At 33.7% G+C, this 21,251-nt stretch overlaps 1 protein-coding gene across 8 annotated transcripts in view; it reads left to right on the top strand.

Annotated features, from left to right (window-relative positions):
* XRCC4 (X-ray repair cross complementing 4) overlaps positions 1 to 21,251 on the top strand; it is a 262,099-nt gene that overhangs the window by 12,854 nt on the left and 227,994 nt on the right. For 7 of the 8 annotated variants that reach the window (XM_077759852.1, XM_077759851.1, XM_077759850.1 and 4 more), the window contains exons 2-3: positions 2,147 to 2,295; positions 9,393 to 9,568. In XM_077759852.1, the coding sequence (XP_077615978.1) occupies positions 2,147 to 2,295; positions 9,393 to 9,568 (325 nt within the window). The remainder of the gene's footprint in view (positions 1 to 2,146; positions 2,296 to 9,392; positions 9,569 to 21,251) is intronic. The other variant, XM_077759856.1, reaches the window with a different exon arrangement.

The raw sequence follows: 21,251 nt of genomic DNA, 5'->3' as shown, positions 1-21,251 counted from the left end.
CCCGCCAAAGTTGTGGATTTGAGGCCTATTAGAATTATGTAAGTCTTTTAGCTATGTGTCTTTTTCAATGAATGGGATAGAAAAACAGTAATATGCATTTTCCAGTAATTTTCAAATTTAAGGATTACAGAGCCTGTGAGTAATTAGCTGCATGGTAAGTGGTTTTGACTAATTGATTTAAGAGAAAATATTCCCAAATGGATAAAACATTTTAGAAGTAAGCACATCTAGGCCAAAAACAAACAAACAAACAAAAAACCCCAAAAAAACAAGACACCAAAACAAAATAAAACAAAAACCTCTTTGTAGGAAGAATTTTTGACTAAATGAAATACTTAAAAAGAATTATAATTTTTCAGTGATTATGTTATAGTCAAACCTACAGATTTGTATGTTATTAACACATAAACATGCTTAATTGATGTGGCTACAAGTATGTTTTTTTTAAACTTTGTCTCTTACTGAGAAGAATAATAAACAGTCTTCCGAGTACTTTAGGTAGAAGTTAAAGTTATTGTTATCGATTTAGGTATCTTACATTCTTAATTTTAGATACTTTTTCTTTTATTCTGCAAATTGCCCCACTTCCTTGTGCTCTTTACTGTAAGATAGAATAGCTCTAGCAATCTGTAATTAAACAGCCCGCCTACTCCCAGATGATAGAGATTTGTAGTAAAATTAGTATTATTTTATGAAGAGCTGACAAAGTGAGTTGTTTTTATTTTCATATTCAGCTGTGTGAAGAGCTGACAAAGGAAGTTTTTCATATTCAGTTGTTTTTATTTTCATATTCAATTGCTAATTGAGAAAAATAATATGCTTTATGAGAATATAAAAGTTTTAAATTGAGAAAGTGAATTAAAACTGATTTAAGATTTTGCTCTTGTTAAAACTTACTAATCAATTGCCAATGAATTGCCAGTTAGTAATTTACTTTGGATTTTTACAGCATATTATGCATATTGATCATAAAAATGGAAGAAATTTTGTACTCTCCTGCCCAAATAAAAGATTAAAGAATTCTTTTTAGCTTATTAAGGATCATCTAGCAAGAGATTCCTATTTTGTGATTAAAGAAAAATTCTCTCTAGTTTTTCATCTTTGAAAATTTGTGCTTTGTTCCTCATTTTTACTTTTGTAATGTTTTTGTAATGTTTTTTTCTATGTGTATTTGTAATTTTTAGGGTATTTTTTGTTTTGGATGTTGGTTTTTACAGCTTAAGCATCTCTCTTTTCTTTAAATGTTTATTCTTGAGAGAATGAGAGAGTGTGAGTTCGGGAGGGGAAGAGAGAGAGGGAGACACAGAATCTGAAGCAGGCCCTGGATTCTGAGCTGTCAGCACAGAGCCCAAAGTGGGGCTCGAACTCACTAACTGTAAGATCATGACCTGAACTGAAGTCAGATGCTTAACTGACTGAGCCACCCAGGCACCTCTTAATCATCCCCTAATAAAGCACACACATAGTCAAAGGATAGTCCAGTATTAGAACAAATATAGTTATTTGATTTGAATCAAATTATGTGTCATACCACAGCTTGGTAAGTTTGAGGTCAGTTTGGGCAAGATTCTAGATTAATTAGAAAAATGGTTTTTGAATTCGTAGAAAAAGAACCTCTAATCATTAGAAATAAAAGTGGGATTAGGAAGAAAAGTCTTTAGTTTTCATGTTGCTGGGTATAGTAATTTTTCAGCACACAATTTGAGCAACTCATTTGCCACTTATGGACCTCTGTTTTGTTTATCTGTAAAAATTATAAATCAATATTGAGTAGAACTATGATTTACTGTTTGATGGTTGGTTAACTATTATATAGTGTTTTGTTTTAAGATTTCCTTGGTGCTTTGTGTAGCTGATTGACCAGTATAGGAAACATTCTTATTTGGGGCACCTGGATGGCTCTGTCGGTGAAACTTCCGACTTTGGCTCAAGGAATGAGCTATGGTTTATGAGGTTGAGCCACATGTTGGGGTCGGTGCTGACAATTCGAAGCCTGGAGCCTGCTTCAGATTCTGTGTCTCCCTCTCTGTCTGCTCCTCCCCCACTCATGGTCTGTCTCTCAAAAATAAACATTAAGAAAATTTAAAAAAAATTAGTATTTTATAGCCAAAGTTTCTTATAAAAATATTAATTTCTTTTGTAACAGGTGGCCAGAAATGGAAAGGAAAGTAAGCAGAATTTGTTTTGCTTCTGAACCTGATATAATTCATTTTCTACAAATTACTTGGGAGAGAACATTAGGATCTGGTTTTCTTATTACACTTACTGATGGTCAGTCAGCATGGACTGGGACAGGTAATATTCAAAGCAAAATTTTTAAAGGTGAAACCTCAGTTATGTGCTGTTTTTAGTTCTCAGTGATTCTTCATATTAAAGTGTGTCTTTAGTAGGTACTGGGTAAAATGAGCATGATTGCTTTTACTTTTTATTATTGTCTAATTTACACATAGTTTTACAAGATTTAATGCCATTTTCTATAATTAACATTAATAGAAGGATAGAGAAATAAGCATGTAACCCAGCAAATTCTGGTTACTAGTTCAATCTTAATACTTAGAGTTGGTCATGGTTTTTAAATGATGTTTTTATACAAAACATAAATAGTACTTTACATGTGTATGTATTTTCAGGACCCCAGGGAAGTACTGCGAGGCATAGGAAGGTGGGTTGGCTGGGCCAAGGGATTGTGTTGGCTTGGAGGAGTGGGGTGGTGGTGATTTGCTTTTTATTTCACACATTTAAATTGTTTGAATTATTTTCTAGTGTACATGCATTACATATGTAACAAAAACAAAACAGAATCCATAGCGTAAAATTTTGCAAACCAAGGTTCAAACCGTATGTGGTGTTTTGACTATTTTTTCATGAAACAGACTTTAATGTATCTCTGGCAATGATCTTTTAAAAAGTGTGATGCCCCTGCAGTTAATTATTTATGGAACATGGCAAGTCTAAAAAGAAAATAGAATTATGTTTTGCTCATATAGTAAAGATTTATGCTCTATTAAAATATTGTATTGAAAGATAGGAAAAACTATGTAGTTATACAACAGTTATTTCTAGAGTTATATTGTAAGCCATGTTTTAGGTAAAATAATTTTGTCATGTTAATTTATATACCATTTATATCTTCTATCAATTTTAAAATATTTCTGTAAAACTTATTATTGTGATTATTATATCATTTTTAAAATTATGTGCTAAAGTTTTCTTTCTTGAATGGTAAAAATTCTGTTACACAGTGCAGTCAAACTGAATTTATACTTGCAGAGTTTTTTGGGGTTTTTTTTTTATTCTTGTTTTTTTACAGAGCAAGGAATGCTGATGTAAGTATTATTAAAATAAAGAATTTTCAAGGATAATGTTTGCAGTACTTGTTATGGTATCTATATAAGCTGAATATTTCCTTTTTTTTTTTTTTTTTTTTTTAAGAGAGCGAGAAGGGGAGAGGGACAGAGGAAGAGAGAGAGAGAATCCTAAGCTTAGCATTTAGCCTGATGTGGGGCTTGATCTCATGACCCTGAGCTCATGACTTGAGCTGAAATCAGGAGTCAGATACTTAATGGGCTGAGGCACCCAGGTGCCGTCGTTTTAATTTCTGTATAAGAAAAATAAGTTGTTGCCATTTAGGACTGAGAAGAACTTGTCAGATTATTTGTTTGTATGCTGGTGAAAGTATACCCAGGTGACAGTAAATCTGTTTTGAAAAGGAGGTGCATAGGGTTGAAGATCATGGCAGTAGGTTAATGCCAGTTATCTAGAGAGAAGAGTAGTTTCAACTGCACAGTCCAGGAGGCCGGTCCTAGGTGAAGTGGTTGCTTGTATGTAAGGAATAGTGAATAATGTATTTATAACATAGATATTCACAGTTGACAAATGGCTTATTCCGTATAATAAGTTATGATTAGACACATGACCTTAAGATGCTTTAGGAGCCTTAATTACCGAAAGAAACAATTGAATTCAAATCTAGTTAGTAAATCTCATTCACCAAAGCAAAGAGCAATAATATGTTGTTTTAATTTTTTTTATCCTTAAGGATTGGGAATAAAAAAGTACTCTGATTCTTAAATCTTGATTTAACCAGAAATTTAAGCTGAATTCACATTTATGGAACAATTTGCCATGTCAAACAGAATGCGCTGGCAGTTGCTCTTAATATTATTATTATGAGTATTGTTTCACTAGTGTAGATTCATTAGGAGCAAGGAATGCATATGATTCATCAATCATTCTTTAGAAATATCTAAACTAGTGCCTAGGACATACATGCTCAATAGATATTCTTTGAAAGAGAGAATGAAAAGATATAAAATCAAATATATAAAACTTGCTAGGAAAGAAAAGAAAGAGAACCATTTATTTTAGAGCTAGCATATTTTTTAATGAAAACTCCAGTTGTATATTTATTTATTGTTGGCATTGATTGTAAATGTATATTTTGCTATTTGTTTTTCAGCTAATGAATAGTGTGAGAAAAATGTGATATGTAACTTCTGTATCCTTTGGTGGATCGTTAATATTTTGGCTTCCTTGCCAAACAGGCTTTCAAACAGAACATTTTGTAATGTACCATATATGGTCATTTTATTTTCAAAGATATTAAGGTTTTAATCTCACAAATGTATATCTTTCATTATTCATTTCTGTTTTCTTGTGTAAATTTCAGGGACAAAATATCAAGCCAAATAATATTGTTTTCATGTTTACTTAAGGCTTATTACATAAATATGATTTGGTTTGGCACTTTATAGATCGACAATAACATGATTAAGAACATTGAAACAATTACATAATTGAAACATGAAAATGGATTTCCTTCCTATACCTCATCCTGTTTTTTTTTATACAACTTTTTGATTGCTGCAGCCTTCAATTTGGATAATTTTTTTTTCTTTTCATTTGAGTGAGATTAAAAGGATGTGGGGTTCCTTTTAATCTCCCACACACTGAATTCACTGATTTCTTTTCCATTAGTAATGTTTTATCTAATGAATGTTTTGAGGTCTAATTATCATGTGGTCTGTCATCACTTCAACATTATAGAGGGTTATATCGCAGAGCTAAGTCACAAAGTAGGTTAATGATTGATGACTATTACGTGACCTTTATAAGAATTTCAGTCAGTGAGAAGAAACATTACCCATCTCTAGAATAGTTTAAAGTTCATTGAAAAGTAAATTAAACTTTATTTAAACACATTTATTATCATATAATTATATCCACTTATATTTGGCCTAAACATTGATATTTAGTGACCTTTATGGTGATTATGTGACAGGGTCCAGTGGACAAAGGATTTTTAATAAATGTAGTAGAATGGGTTCGTGATGTGATACCATCAAAGATCCTTAATAGGGGGAGCCTTGGTGGCTCAGTGGTTAGCATCTGCCTCTTGATTTTGGCTCAGGTCAGGATCTCAGTTTGTGAGATAGAGTCCCACTTTGGACTCTGCACTCATAATGCAGAGCGTGCTTGGGATCCTCTCTCTCTCTCTGTCCCTCCCATGCTTGCATGTGCTTTCTCTTTCTTTCTTTCTCAAAATAAATAAATAAACATTAAAAAACAAGATCCCTAATGGGATGATAAGGTGGTCTTTGAAGCACTGACACAAACTAGGATATGCACAGTCTTCAGTGCCTTATACATAAGAATCCAAAAGAGGAAAATCTTCTAATTTACATCTTCATCGACCCACAAATAGTATTAATGTGATGCTTTCTTGGATCCTGCATGTCTGAGAACAATTCCTTGGTTTTTGGTCATGTTGGCCTGCTCTCTTTTTATACCATTATTATGCAGTTCAGCTGTATCCTTGCTGAATTTTATTATTTCCATGGCTTTTATTTTTGGTCACCAAAGGTTTTGGAGCATTGAATGCTTACAGCTGTGCTTCTTCCAGATGTTCTTAGCACAAAATTCAAAACTGGTGACCAAGTTTTTCCAGGATTGAAGTTTTAAATAGGCAGTCAGAATTTCACATTTACCAATAATGGAAATGTTCAAGTACATTTTTTCTTAATTTTTTCCCACAGTTTTTAAAGGGGGAAGTGTAAATAGGAAATTTCCTTTCATATGTTTTTTCCTCTCAAAAATGTCATATTCTGTAATAATAACCGTCACAGCATTTCACATATGGCATAACATAAGAGGATATAGAAGAGAGTACCTCAGATGTTAGCTAGCACTTGAATCTCGGCTGCATAAGGCTGGCATTTTTCTCTGTCTGTTAAACTTGCGGTCCTGATGCATAGTATGGTACCTGGCACATAGTAGATGCTGATTAAGCATTGTTTTGAACAAGTGAATCTAATCAATAAATTCTCTGAAATATTTTCAGGTAGATATCTTTTCATTTGAATGAAATTTAGAATGCTTTTTACTGGATGTTTCCTCAGTTGACCTTATTTTCTTTTGTGTTTTCTTATAAATTTTTCTGTAGTGGCATTAAAGATGGTTTCCTACAGATGTAGTCCCTATTCCTCTGTGAAATATTTTCTCTTCCTAGGTGTTTATAACTCTTCCAAACTATAAAATATGAAATTATTCCTTAAAAGAAAGCATTTGTCGTCTTGTTTTTATTTTTTTGTTTTTTTTTTTTTTCCAGAAGCCCTAATGGGGCATTTGGAAGGTCAGTAGATTTGATAGTGATGATCATCTTAAATACACCTTTGTTTCAGAGATAAGCAAAATATACGAAAGTATTTTTGAAGCTGTAAAATCACATAAAGAATATAAAATATTGGCACCTGGGTGGCTCAGTCGGTTAAGCGTCTGACTTCGGCTCAGGTCATGATCTCATGATTTATTAGTTCAGGTCCCACATGGGAATCTCTACTGTCAGCCCAGAGCCTGCTTCGGATCATCTGTCTCCCTCGCTCTCTGCCTTTCCGCAACTCTCTTGCTCCCAAAAATAAAAAACATTAAAAAAAAGAATATAAAATATTTTAATAAAAAAGAATGTAAAATATTTTTATTCTTACCTCTTTTTAAAGTCTGTGTTAACATTCATATTTCAGTGTTGGAATTTACCAAAAAAGGATAATGAAAAATATGTGGAGATATTTCAAATCCTTTTCTTCATTGCCTATCATGAGGCTTCCAGACACTTGATAGCATTCAGACCAAAGGAATGAAAAATCCATGTTCTATTTTTGGGGACTCTTTAGTAAAGATGCCATTGTTTTCCGTAGTATATCATACTAATGTGTTGTTTTTAATTTGGAAAGAAATCATTTTTCTGATGTCTCCTATCTGCCTCACCACAAAACAAAACAAGCAGAGAGACCATAAGTATGAACCCCAGTTTGACAAACCTATCTACTCTGTGCCCATAGAGCATTACTTGCTCTGAGCCTCAATTTTATCATTTGAGAAATGAAAATGTCTACCTTTTAGTGTAATAAGGAATAAAATGGATAAATGTAACCTTTGAATATACAAGGATGGGACCACATGAGTCTTTCATCGTTATAGTAGTCTGAATTGACACAGGAAACCACCCAACCACACACACATTCCAAACAAATGTTAGATTAAGTCTTGTAGTTTGAAAAGCAAAAAGACATATTGCAGCTTTTGAGGTATCCAAAAACCAAAGCGGTTAATGGGAACTAGAACTTAACCGTAGTTCTATGGAATATCTGAACTGGATGTATGTCTAAATTAATGACTGTGACTGCACTACCTGAATGGGGCAGAATGTTAAGAGGGCTGGTCTCTTAAGGAACTGGAACTCAGTTCTCAGTATAAAAAAAGCAAACTGAAAAGTTACCTGGTTAATGAACTCATCTTAAAAAAGCAAAACAGAACAAAAACAAAAAGCTACACTCTGGTTTGAAGATGGAACAGAGAATCAGACTAGTCACTAATTGCTGTGAATGGATAAAAGTATGAACAAAAATCAGAGGCACCTGAGTGGTCAGTTAACATCCGACTCTTGATTTTGTGAGGTCAAGCTCTGTTGGGGCCACACTGGCAGCACAGAGTTTGCTTAGGATTCTCTTTCTTTCTCTCTCCCCTGCCCCTCTCCTTTGTCTCTCAAAATGAATAATAAACTTTAAAAAAATCCACAAACAAAAATCAGATCCCTGAGTCTGTTATGTATGGATGAGGGGTAGGGGATTTAAGTTTGAAATTCTGTTCTTCAAGTGATAAAACCAGGTGAAGAAATTAACTTTCAAAACTGGTCCAGAGCTGTTAAGACCTGTAGAGACTCCAAGAGAGGTAGATTAGCAACCTTCATTTAAGGCCACCTCTGTTTCCCAGGGCAGATGATACTCTGGCTAGAGGAGAGCCTTGTTCAAACATTACTAAGTGTGAAAGGGAAAAACCAGAATGAGAATGTGTCAGCAGATAATAGAAATGTAACTAATATTCCAGACACTCTGCATAGAGACTGATCTGGAAGAAATCTTAGATATGTTTAAAGCCTTCAGGTATTTAAAGGAAGGGTGTGGTAAGAACAGAATATTATGGAAAAGAAAGAGAATATCTAGAATTGAGAATATTATTGTTGAAAAAAAAATTCTATAGATGAGTAGAGCATCAGCTTTCAATATTCCTAGGTAACAGAATTGGAAGCCGGATCTATAATACAATGAATGTCACACAGGTGACACTCAATAAATATTAATTCACTTCTCTTTCCTTCCTCAATACCTGCCTCATCTACCTTCTTTATTGTTGGCACATAATGAGATGAGAATGAACTCCATTTTTATTTTAATTTGAGTCAGCCCATGTGAGTGAAATATAGGCTATAAACTATTTAATCTCTTTAATAATTGAGACAAGGAAGATGTTATAAAATACTTAGGTTATTAATCATTATAAGAAATAATTTATCTGACTTTGACCTAAGAGCAGGTATACAAGATGGTAGTTTTTTCTAGTAATTTACAATGTATGTATTTCTTTTGAGGACAGAATAAAATGCAAGAAATCTAATATTTTTCAGATGAGACTTGAGGCTAAATTAACATGTTTCTTAAAAATTGGTAGTTTGGGGCACCTGGTGGCTCAGTCAGTAAAGCGTGTGACTTCAACCCAGGTTATGGTCTCATGGTTCATGAGTTCGAGCCCCGCATCAGGCTTTCTGCTGTCAGTGTCAGCACAGAGCCTGCTTCAGATTCTCTGCGCCTCTCTCTCTCTGCCCCTCCCCTGATCACTCTCTCTCTCTCTCAAAAATAAATAGTAAAAACATATAAAAATTGTTCGCTCAGCTAAAAGTATAATTTTACTTAAAAACGTGTGGTATGGGGATTGGTTTTGTCTTTCATTTAAATTTTTGTTACGTAAGTGATAAATTAGTAGCAACAGGTAATCAAATATGTTCTCATGTTTAGGATTTTATTTTTTATTTCAAACCTTTTTACTTATGTCCCCCATAGTTTCCGAATCAGAAATTTCTCAAGAAGCTGATGACATGGCCATGGAAAAAGAGAAATATGTTGACGAACTGAGGAAAGCATTGGCATCAGGAGGAGGACCAACTGATGTGTACAAGTTTGATTTTTCTAAAGAATCTTGTCATTTCTCCTTTGAGAAAAACCTGAAAGATGTTTCAGTAAGTAAAACTTTCCTTAATATTGTAAGTGGTAAAATGTCAGAGCATTTATTGAGGAGTTATCTAAGTAACTAGCTTATTTCCAGAATACCTGGGAAATCAAAGTTTGAAAAGTACTTGGTTTCCAAGTTGGAAGAATGCTTCTTTCAACATTAGAGTCATTAAATGCTTCATATTAATGAATTGTGAAAAATAATTATTAAGAAATGTATTTAGTTGCTAATGCTTTAAAAATAAGGATTATAGAGATAATTACATGAATGAACAGTTGTGAAAGGTGGGATCAGAAGCTTTCGACTGTTGAGGCAAGGTTTATTGTGATATGTTTGGGGAAATACTGATTTTAAGAAAGAACATATATTTACTATTGCATATTTAATAATGATAACTTAATCTCAACTTTATTAGAATGTGTTTGAAATTCTAGATTGAAACAGTTAGGTGTAGTAAGACATATCCTTAGGAATTAAGGTATTTTATTTATATATCATGCTTAGAAATACTAAAATAGGAATAAATTTCAACCCAAGCTTTTCAAGGCTTACATAGTTTACAGACAAATATCTGCTACTTGTCCTCTTCAGTTCCTATACCAATTCAGATCAAAGTAGGTGGTTTGTGTATCAACCCTGTATCAAAATGTACTGTTTATATATTTTACCCAACTTTATGAGATAATTAGAGATTGAATTATTTGCCTTTTACCAGTGGTTTAGCATTCTGAAATGAGGTCTATAGTAGAAGAAAGGGAGGGGAATTTTTAGCCCATTATGTTTAGAGACAGTTATTGGCAATTTGTGCTGTAACTAAATTGAGTTAAAAAAAAATTCCTTTAAAATGACTCTTTCATTCAGAATGATTAAAGGGATTTCACCAATTAAAGAAACATGTAAAGCAACAGATGGAATCATTATTTTGAAATGTATGTTAACTTATAGAGAATAACACAGAGAGACTGGCTTCAGTAATTATTGCTGTTTAGAAGATACACACTTTTTCTACTTATCCAATTTATGTGCCTTTCAATATACTGAGGTCCTTAACATGATAATCTAAAATAGGTTAAATAAAGTCTGACGGACTGCTGAAATTTCATTATTTATCACAAAGTGTTCTTTCCTATGGCTGAAGCACAATCGAAGGATATTATGTACTATAGAGCTGTGGATCATTTCTTATACTTTGAAGCAGATTATCATCAAATTGGGAGTAATGCTATTTCCCATTAAACAAGCATTAATGTGTAGTGACTGACATTATTTCATATAGCTAGTTTCTGGTTTTTATCTGTTTTATGTACACTGATGCATAACAAATTCCAAGATTGTGAGGTACCTGTTGGAGGCCTGAAAGGCTTTTGGTATCTTTGACATTGGGCGGTTTGCTTCGACTTAGATGGAGTACTTACCATGCTTGGCAGTACATCTGATTTTGCTGCTTTTGTGAAGAAAGGACTTCAAGGATTCATGACTTATGTCTTTTACAATTGGCTTGGCATGAGTCAGCATTTAAAAACTGTGACAGTTATCCTAAAAGGTATCTTGCTTACCACCTTGAACATAATCAACTTTATTGAGAGAGAGAAAACCTTGAAACACTACCTTTTCAACAGGTTTTCTTAAGAAACGGAAACAGAATAAGAGATTCCCAGTAATGCAGAAGTGTTTGGGTTCCCTAAAGGATATGTCTTAGAGCACTACACTGTAGTTTAGATAACTGCCTCCTTATTTCTCATCTATTAATTTGCTTATGAGAAAAAGAAATGGTGTGCTCTGAAGACTTTGACAAGTTTATTCATGACTTGGGTTACTTGAGAGACATTTTCAGATATTCGAGTAAAGTATAACTTTGATTTTGCGGTGCTGTGGTCAGCCTTCTGGATGCAGATGAAAATTGCAAGTTTATTTGGCCAAACTGCCATGGGAATCTTCCACTGCTTTAGGATATAATTCTGAAATTGAATTTCAGAGTGACAGTATCTAATAAAGTCACCTGCTGGCAAAAATACTCAGAGAATTGGACACATGGCTGAATACTTTTTAAGGCTATAGTGCTTTGGATGACCTAAAAATTTAAAAGGAATTTGTAAACCTTTGCTTGATGGACACAGACATCTGATTGTGGCCAAAAATGACCTCTTATACTTACAAGAAAAGAATGAACGTAGATTCAGTTCAGAGAGTTGTAGTGAATCCGGTCATTTGTTGACATAAGGTTACTCTCCCAATGCAAAGTATATCCCATGAGTTTTAAGTACAATTACTACCAGTTTTATAACCCTCAGCGTTGGGGTTTTTAGGCATTTGTTGCTATCAGTTCAAGAAGTTTTATGTTTTTACTTCTGTGCTGGAGATCACTGGATAATTTGAACATTTTGAGTATTCAGTCATTTAAGACATATTTGAAATTCATATAAAATATGGTTTTAAAAAATATTTGTTAGAGGCACCCGACTGTCTCAACTGGTAGAACGTGAGACTCTTCATCTCAGTGTCGTGAGTTCAAGCCCCACGTTGGGTGCAGAACTACCATAAAAGAAATTTTTTTAAAGGAAGTAATGACTGGTTTTGTGTTAAACAAAATCTGAGTTTTTGGAAATATTGTCTTATGTTTTATCACAGTGAAATAATTGTCAATCCAAACCAATGAAATATTTAAAAATGTATAATGTGTATGTTGTATACATTTTTTGGAGGGAGTGTGCATACATAATTTTCATGAGATTGCTTTTGAGCTCATAACACCCAAAATTTTATTTATACTCTAGTTAGTTTTTCTTTAAAGATAGCATAGCTGTTTTATTTTAACTTAATCCCCATTGGAATAAATGTTGAATGACCAGCTATACATTATCTTTCTCCACACAGTACAGATCTCTAGGACCCTTCCTGCCCTATCACCAATATTTTTCTGTTGGCAGTAGATTATTCTAGTTGAAAACATACTTTAGTGCAAGTATTTAGAACCCATCTCTTCATTATAACTAGTAGCCCCCCATTCAGGAGAGATTTTTTCATTTACCTGTGTCATTGTTTTTTTTTTTTTTTTTTGCCAAATGCAATTCCTGATTTTGCAGTATATTCTTTGTCATGCAAACAGTACATCTTAGTTAATAATGTTTTCCTTTTTTGGCTTCATAACTTGTTCTTTTTCTTCAGAAAAATAATTGTTTATGAGCCACAAAAAAAGACCTAATAATTTTTGATAAGAATAACCTTGGGCTCATTATTTGCTCATATCTTTGTTTTCTCATCTGTAAAGGTTTAAAGTGATTTCTTGGGTTCATTACAGGTCATCTAACATATTACAGTTTTATAGCTCTAAAAATAGCCCTAATGAAGGAAAGTCATGAGGTTTGAAGCACAATTAAATTTAATATACACAAACACACACACACACACACACACACACATACACACAACAAACACACAAGAATTGGCTACAGGTCTCTCTTAGAATTATAGTAAAGTTTATTTTTATTTCCTTTTCCTTTGTCTCCCCTGCCCCCACTGTGAGAAGCTGGGATACAGTTTAGCCTGAAAATTTGACAACTTAAGTACCATGGAGGTTTGTTTTTCTTTGATTTAAAAATATAAATAGGAAGTCCTGGGTTAATATCATGGCTTTATGATGTTGGAGGCCCAGGCTTTTTAAAATCGTTGCCTTGACATTTTTATTTTTTGTTTATTTTTGAGAGAGAGAGAGAGAGCAAGACCATGAGTGAGTTGGTGAGAGGCAGAGACTCTGGACTCACTGCGCTACAGACTGAGCCACCTGAGCATGCCCCACCTTGCCATTTTGAACAGTTTTTATCTTGTGGTCCAAGGAAGCTGCTCTTGGTTTACTGTTTCATTCACCTTTTCCACAATAGGACTGTATTAAGGAGAAAATGAAGAGCATGTGCGTTTTCTTTAAGGCCATGACCTAAAGTTGCATATATTACTTTTGCTTACATCCCATTGTCCAGAACTATGTCACAAAGCTTCACCTCGCCACAAGGAAATCTGAACTGTGATCATCAGCTGTGTTTTATGCCCAGAAATTTCCTTTACTGTGTAAAAAGGGGAAGGTGGATATAGAGGGGCAACTATCAATTTCTACATGTTAACATTTATTAGAGATTGAAATGTCATTTAGAAGGTTTCCCTTTTATTATTACAGGTTTTTTTTTCTGTAGTATTTTCATTATAAATAATTGTTTCAATCATGTTTGAGTTCAGAAAATGTTGCAACATCTAGTAAGGTACAGGCCAATTTGTATCTTGCTGTATATTGTAACTTTTTAAGTAAAAAATACATTCTAAGCTCACATAACTTCCCTATAGCTATTTAATTTTCATTCTCAGATATATTAAAAAATAGGTAAAATAAATGCAGCAAAAGTTGTTTGTAAAAACACCAGTCCAAAATCCTGTATAATTGTCTTGTGTTCCTGTGACTTGGGGACTTTGGATTCAAATGGATATTTCCAGATGAAATATCAAAATTTGAGCATTTATTATGATTCTCTGCCAAAGAGTTTGTCAAAAAATGGTAATGGCTTTCAGATTTGTGAGAGTATGGGTTGCAAATGTGTTGTTTGAATGCCTGAAAAAAATAATAGTATTCTTTATTTCTGTAATAGAAATATTTGTACACATCTTCCATTTTTATATTAAACACTTCATAATTTTCCTACCTCTTCAGAATGTGGGAACTAAATCAGTAATCTAGGTGGTACAGAAATCCTGTTCAAAGTATGTACTCTCTAGTTATGCCATAGAAGAGACCATGGAGTTTTTACTTTAAGAAAATTATTAATTTTCAGTTATACTGTTTTATCTTTGAGAACTTTTGCATTTTCTTGCCTTCATCTCAAAGTCATTATTTTTTAGTTTTAGGATTGTTCATGAAAGAAACAACTTAAAGACAGAAATAGACTATAACATGGAAAAACTACACTTGAGAAAGAGTTTTTTGAGTGCGTTTATTAATATTTGCTTCTTACTTGTCAGTTAATTTCCTACTCACTTCACCCTGTCACTGTTTATATGTGAGGAGACAGGTCCTGAAAGCCTAAACTAGTTCCTAAGGAAAGCAGAAGTATTGAGGTAGGATAGAATCTAGGCCTCTTTTTTTGATTAAAACAAATTTTTAAAAAATATTTATTTTTGAGAGAGACAGAGACAGAACACGAGCTGGGAAGGGACAGAGAGAGAGAAAGTCATAGAATCCAAAGCAGGCTCCAGGCTCTGAACTGTCAGTGCAGAGCCCAACAATGGGCTTGAATCCACAAGCCCTGAGATCATGACCTGAGCCGAAGTCTGATGCTCAACCAACTGAGCCACCCAGGTGTGTCTTAAAAATCGGAAACTTTTTTTTTTTTAATTTATTAGGGTGTAATGTACATATGATAAAGTGTACTTTGTATTAAATGTACATTTTTCATCACTCCAGACATTCCTTCATGCCTCTTTTCAGTCAGTCCCCAATGACCCTCCCTCTTCTCAAACCCTGCCTACCCTCCAGGCCCCAGGCAACCTCTAAACTGTTCTTTGTCATTACAGATTAGCTTTGGCTGTTTTAGAATTTCATATAAATGCAACCATACATTGAACTCTTATATGTAACTTCACATAGTGTTTCTGAGATTCTCCATGGTGTGTTGTGTATCAGCAACTCATTTATTTTGACTTTTGAGCTTTATTGTTATGTAATGTACATATAGAAAGTACACAGTTTGATAAATTTTAACAAACTTTGAAAACAGTCAAGGTAATGATATCCTCATTCCCCAGCAGATTGTTTTGTTTACCTTCACAATTCTCACCTTCCGCTCCTGCCTGTCTCTCCACTCAGTCCCCATACGGCCACTTTCTGTCACTATAGATTATTATACTTTTTTCTAGAATTTCATATAAATACAATCTTACAGTAGGTAGTCCGCCCCCCGCTTTGGTCTGATTTCTTTCACTCAGCATAATTATTTTGAGATTCTTCCAGGTTATTGTGTGAATCGTTCATTTCTCTTTCTTTCTTCCTTTTTTTTTTTATTACCAGTGAGTTGCATTTTATGAGTATACCCCAATTTATACATTCAATGCTTGATAGACATTTGGGTGATATCTAGTTTTGGACTATAAGAAATGAGGCCCCATGAATATTTGTGTAATGATTTTGTGTGGAAATATGTTTCATTTTTCTTGGGTAATACTTGGGAGCAGAATGGTTGACTTAAGGGGTGCCTGGGTGGTTCTGTCAATTAACCATCTGAGTGTTGATTTTGGCTCAGGTCATAATCTCATGGGTATTGAGTTCAAGCCCCACGTGGGGCTTGGGATTCTCTCTTTCTTCCTCTCTCTGCCCCTCCCTCACTTGTGCTATCTCTCTCTCTCTCTTAAATAGACTTTTGAAATAGATAGTGCTATCTCTCTATCTCTCAATAAATAGACTTAAAAATTAAAAAAAAGAATAGTTGAGTTAAATGGCAGGTGAATATATACTATTTTAAGAAACCAATGAATGGTTTTTCATACTGGCTGTACTATTTTGTATTCCCACCAACAATATATGAAACATTCCAGTTCATATTTTTAATTTTAGATATTCTGTTGGTTTTGTGATAGTGTTTCATTGTATTTCATTTGCATTCCCTTAATGTCTAATGATATTTACCATCAGTATAATTTTTTTACTGACCTATTTATTCTGATCTTATTTTTCTATTGGGTTTTTTGTTTTACTTAGTTTTAAAGAGTTCTATATGTGTTCTACATTCTAGTTCCTTAACAGATTCATGATTTGGGAATACTTTATTCTTGTTTATGGGAGAGGAGGAGACATTCTTAATTTTAAGGAAGTTGAATTTCTTCCTTTTATGGGTCATGGTTTTGATATGGTGTCTAATAAATATTTACCTACCTTCAGATGATAGGTTTTCTCCTGAGCTCTCATGTATGAGTTTTATAGTTTTAGGTTTTACATTTAGAGTCTGTGACACATTTTGAGTTAATTTTTATTTACAGTGCAGGGTATGGATTGAAGCTCATTTTTTGCATATGTTTATTCAGTTGTTATAGCATCATTTGTTGAATTCTCCACTGAATTTTCTTTTACTTTGTTTGAGAACCACTTTATATATGACACTATCTGGATTCTGGTCTGCTTCACTGATCTATTGACGTATCTCTGTGCAATCCCCAAACTGTTTAGAATAGTTAGGTTTATAATATATCTTCTAATCAGATAATATAAGTCCTTCAACTTTGTTCTTTTTCGTAGTTGTTTTGGATAATTCGTATATATGTTAAATTTTCTTATGAGGTGTAGAATCAATATGTCAGTTTCTACAAATAAGTTTACTGAAATCTTGATTGGGAATACTTTAAATATGCAGAACTGACATCTTAACAATATTGAGTCTTTTGTCTTGTGAACAGATCTATCTCTCCATTTATTTAGGTCTGTGGTTTTCAACTGGGGGAGATTTTGCTCTACCAGGGACATTTGGCAATATCTGGAGACATTTTTGGTTGCCACAGTTAGCAGTAGCTACTGGCATCAGGTGGGTAGAAGACAGGGATGCTGCTAAACATCCTACAATGCACAGGAATAGACTTCCACAACAAAGAAGTAACTGGTCTGAAACATCATTAGTGCCAAAGTTGAGAAATATTGATTTAGTATTCCTTAATCGCTTGGCCATTATTTGTAGTTTCAAAGTGTAGGTCTTGTAAATCTTTTATTAGGCGTTCTGAAACAGAAGCCTACGCCATTGACTTGAAACCTTTCTTCTTACTAATATAGGCGTTTCAGGATCTAAATTTCCTACCAAGCGCTGCTTTAAATGTATTTCACAAATTTTGGTATGTCATTTTTTTGTCAGTTTAAATAAAAAGAAATTTACTAATTTCCCTTTTAATTTCAATTTTCACTCATGGATTATTTGGAACTTCGTAATTTAGTTCCAGTGTTTTTTTGTTTTGTTTTATTTTGTTTGATATTTCAAATATTTTTGTTACTGGTTTTTAATTTAGGTCCATGGTTGTGAGAAAACATATGACTTGAAGCCTTTAAGTTTATTTGGATTTGTAATAAGGACCTGAATCTGGTCTTTCTTGTTCAGTGATATAAGTGCACTTGGAAGAAATATTCTGCTGTTTTTGGGTGGATTGTTCCTAAAGTGTCAGCTAGGTCAATGTGGATGTTCTTGCTTAAGCTTTCTGTATTCTTGCTTATTTTTATTTACTTGTTCTACCAGTGACTGAAAACATGTTCAAGTATACAGTTGTAAATATGGATTTGTTTACTTCTCCTTGAAGTACTATCAAGTCTTGATTTTTGTATTTTGAGTCTTTGTTATAAAGTTCAAACCTTAATGGTTTGTCATATCCTCTTAATGATTTGACCTTTTACCATTATGAAGTGACCTTCAACCCTTAGGATTCTTTGAACTAAAATCTGCTTAATACATTAGTACTCCTATTCTTTTAAAAAAAAGACTTTGATAGGAGTTAGCATGATCTTTTTTCCATCCTTTTGCTTTTGACTATTTTTGTCTTTAAGTAAATTGAGTTTCTTTTAAGAAGCATATAGCTGGAGGGGCACCTGGGCGGCTCAGTCAGTTGGGCGTCCAACTTCAGTTCAGGTCATGATCTCACGGTTCATGAGTTGAAGCCCCACACGGGGCTCTATGCTGACAGCTTGATGCCTGGAGCCTGCTTCAGATTCTGTCTCGCTGTCTCCCTCTGCCCCTCCCCTGCTCATGCTCTGTCCCTCTCTCCCTTTCTCTGAAATAAATATACGTTAAAAAAAATATAGTTGGATTTTGCTTTTTTATATCCAGCTTATCAATCTCTGTCTTTTAATTGGGGTTTTAAGCCATTTACATTTTATGTGATTATTGATAATGATAGTTTTAAAATCTGTTTCATCTTTATTTCCTTTTTTCCTCTCTTCTCCCTTCTTTTGGACTAATGATTTTTTATAATTCTGTTTTATGTCTTGATTTGCTTATTTAGCTCATTTTATGCTGTTTTCTTGCCTCTCTAGGTTTTATAGTATACATCCTTAACTTATCACAGGCTATCTTGAAGTAATGTTGTACTTTACAGATAGTTTAAGAATCTGCAACAATATGCTTGAGTTTCACTTCTCCAGGGTGTTACGCTACTGTGATCATGCATTTTACTTATATGTATGTTATAAACTCTATAACATTTTATTATTTTTAGTTTTTAACTTTTAAAAGTTAACTTTTAACTTTTTTTTGTTGTTTTTAGAGAGAAAGAGAGAGAGAGAGGGAGAGAGCAAGCATAGGGGAGAGGGACAGAGGGAGAGAGAGATCATCTTAAGCAGGCTCTAGGCTCATTGCAAAGCCCAATGCAGGGCTCAGTCCCCACGACCCTGAGATCATGACCTGAGCCGAAATCAGAAGTTGGACACTCAAATAACCAAGCTCAGTGTACCCTTTACTGACCTTTCCCATTGATATCAATATATAACTGTCACTAAAAGCAAGAAATTCACATTGGTATCATATTATTTATTGACCGAACAACAGACTTTATACAGATTTACCAGTTTTTATAAGCATTCTGGGGTTTTTTGATGTTGTCTTTGTTTTGCTTTTGTGTGTTGATGGTTATGTGAATTTTATTTTATATATGGACTCATGTAATCACCACCACCATCATAGTACTGAACTCTTCAGTTACCACAAAGAAACTGCTTCATTTCCTCATGCTATACCTTCATAATCATACCTACTCTCCAGTGTAACTCCCAGCAGCCACTTATCTATTCTGCATCACTGTGGTTTTGTCATTTTAAGACTATTGTATTAATGGAATCATAAAGTATGTTACTTTTAGAGATAGGCTTCTTTTTCCAAGGAGCATAATGCCTTTGAGATAGATGTAAGTTGTTTGCGTGCATCACTAATTCATTTTTATTTATTGCTTGCTTTCTGTTCTGTGTGTCTGTTCACATCATTCACTTGCTTTCTTTTTAGTTTGGTTGTTTGTTTTTCTTTGTCAGATATGTGACTTGCAGATATTTTATTCCAGTTGTATTTGCTCACAGAGTTTCCCCTTCTGAAGCAATTTATTCCTCTGTGTAGATTCAGATTTCCTTGTAATATTATTCACCTTCTTTTAGAAGGACTTTAAGATACCTTTTGGGCATGTCTAATTGTGATCATTCTGTCAGGTCTGTATTTCACCTTTCTTTTAAAAGATATTTTCACTGGGTATAAATTTCTCAGTTGATATTTTTTTTTCTTTTCATAACTTAAAAATGTTTCTGTCCTGTCTTCTGGCTAGACAGCTGTCATTCTTACCATTATTCCTACCTAAGCAGTGTGCCATTTTGTTTTTTCCAGCTGCTTCTAAGATTATTTTCTTAAAAATTTTTTTGATGTTTATTTTTGAGAGAGAGAGACAGAGAGACAGAGAGTGAATGGGGCAGGGGCAGAGAGAGAGGGAGACACAGAANGTAGATTCAGATTTCCTTGTAATATTATTCACCTTCTTTTAGAAGGACTTTAAGATACCTTTTGGGCATGTCTAATTGTGATCATTCTGTCAGGTCTGTATTTCACCTTTCTTTTAAAAGATATTTTCACTGGGTATAAATTTCTCAGTTGATATTTTTTTTTTTCTTTTCATAACTTAAAAATGTTGCTGTTCTGTCTTCTGGCTAGACAGCTGTCATTCTTACCATTATTCCTACCTAAGCAGTGTGCCATTTTGTTTTTTCCAGCTGCTTCTAAGATTATTTTCTTAAAAATTTTTTTGATGTTTATTTTTGAGAGAGAGACAGAGAGTGAATGGGGCAGGGGCAGAGAGAGAGGGAGACACAGAATCCGAAGCAGACTCAAGGCTCTGAGCTGTCAGCACAGAACTCAATGTGGGGCTCAAACACACATACTGCAAGATCATGACCTAAGCCGAATTCAGAAGCTTAACCGACTGAGCCACCCAGTGATTTACATTCTTAAATATGTGAAATAGGATGATAATAATTGTTAAAGATATTTGTTTACTAATTCTGTAATCTATTCTTTTGGGGTAGGTTTTCATAGATTTTTCTGCTCATTATGTATCTAATTTCCTTTTTTGTTGTTGTTGCATTCCTTTTAATCTTTGATTGGAATACCAAACTTTGTAAATCTTATTTGGTGTTCTCTAGTTTTTGTGCTTTGGGACACAAGTCAGTTACTTGGAAGCATTGTAATCCTTAGTCTTTTGGGGTAGGTTTTCATAGATTTTTCTGCTCATTATGTATCTAATTTCCTTTTTTGTTGTTGTTGCATTCCTATTAATCTTTGATTGGAATACCAAACTTTGTAAATCTTATTTGGTGCTCTATAATTTTTGTGCTTTGGGATACAAGTCAGTTACTAGGAAGCATTGTAATCCTTGGGGTCTTGCTTTTAAAGCTTTATTAGCATACTAGAACATTTATTGTAGGTCTAATTTTATACACTGTTGAGGTAAAATACTTTGGAGTGTCTTAACCAATCCCCGTTGTTTCTATACATGGTAGTAAAATTAAGGATTCTGTGATTCTTAGTGGCATTTTAATTTTGCCTGTCAATTACAGTATCTTATCTTTAGCTCCTTAAGTTAGATCACATGTTTTAATAAGCTGTCTTTTAGATTTGTTGCTTATTTTGTACTTGGAGAAACTTAAAAACTGAGAC

Source organism: Crocuta crocuta, unplaced genomic scaffold (genome assembly GCF_008692635.1).
Source record: "Crocuta crocuta isolate KB4526 unplaced genomic scaffold, BGI_CrCroc_1.0 scaffold162, whole genome shotgun sequence".
NCBI classification, from domain to species: domain Eukaryota; kingdom Metazoa; phylum Chordata; class Mammalia; order Carnivora; family Hyaenidae; genus Crocuta; species Crocuta crocuta.
Note: the sequence above shows the minus strand (reverse complement) of the source record. Positions and strands in the feature narration are given on the sequence as shown.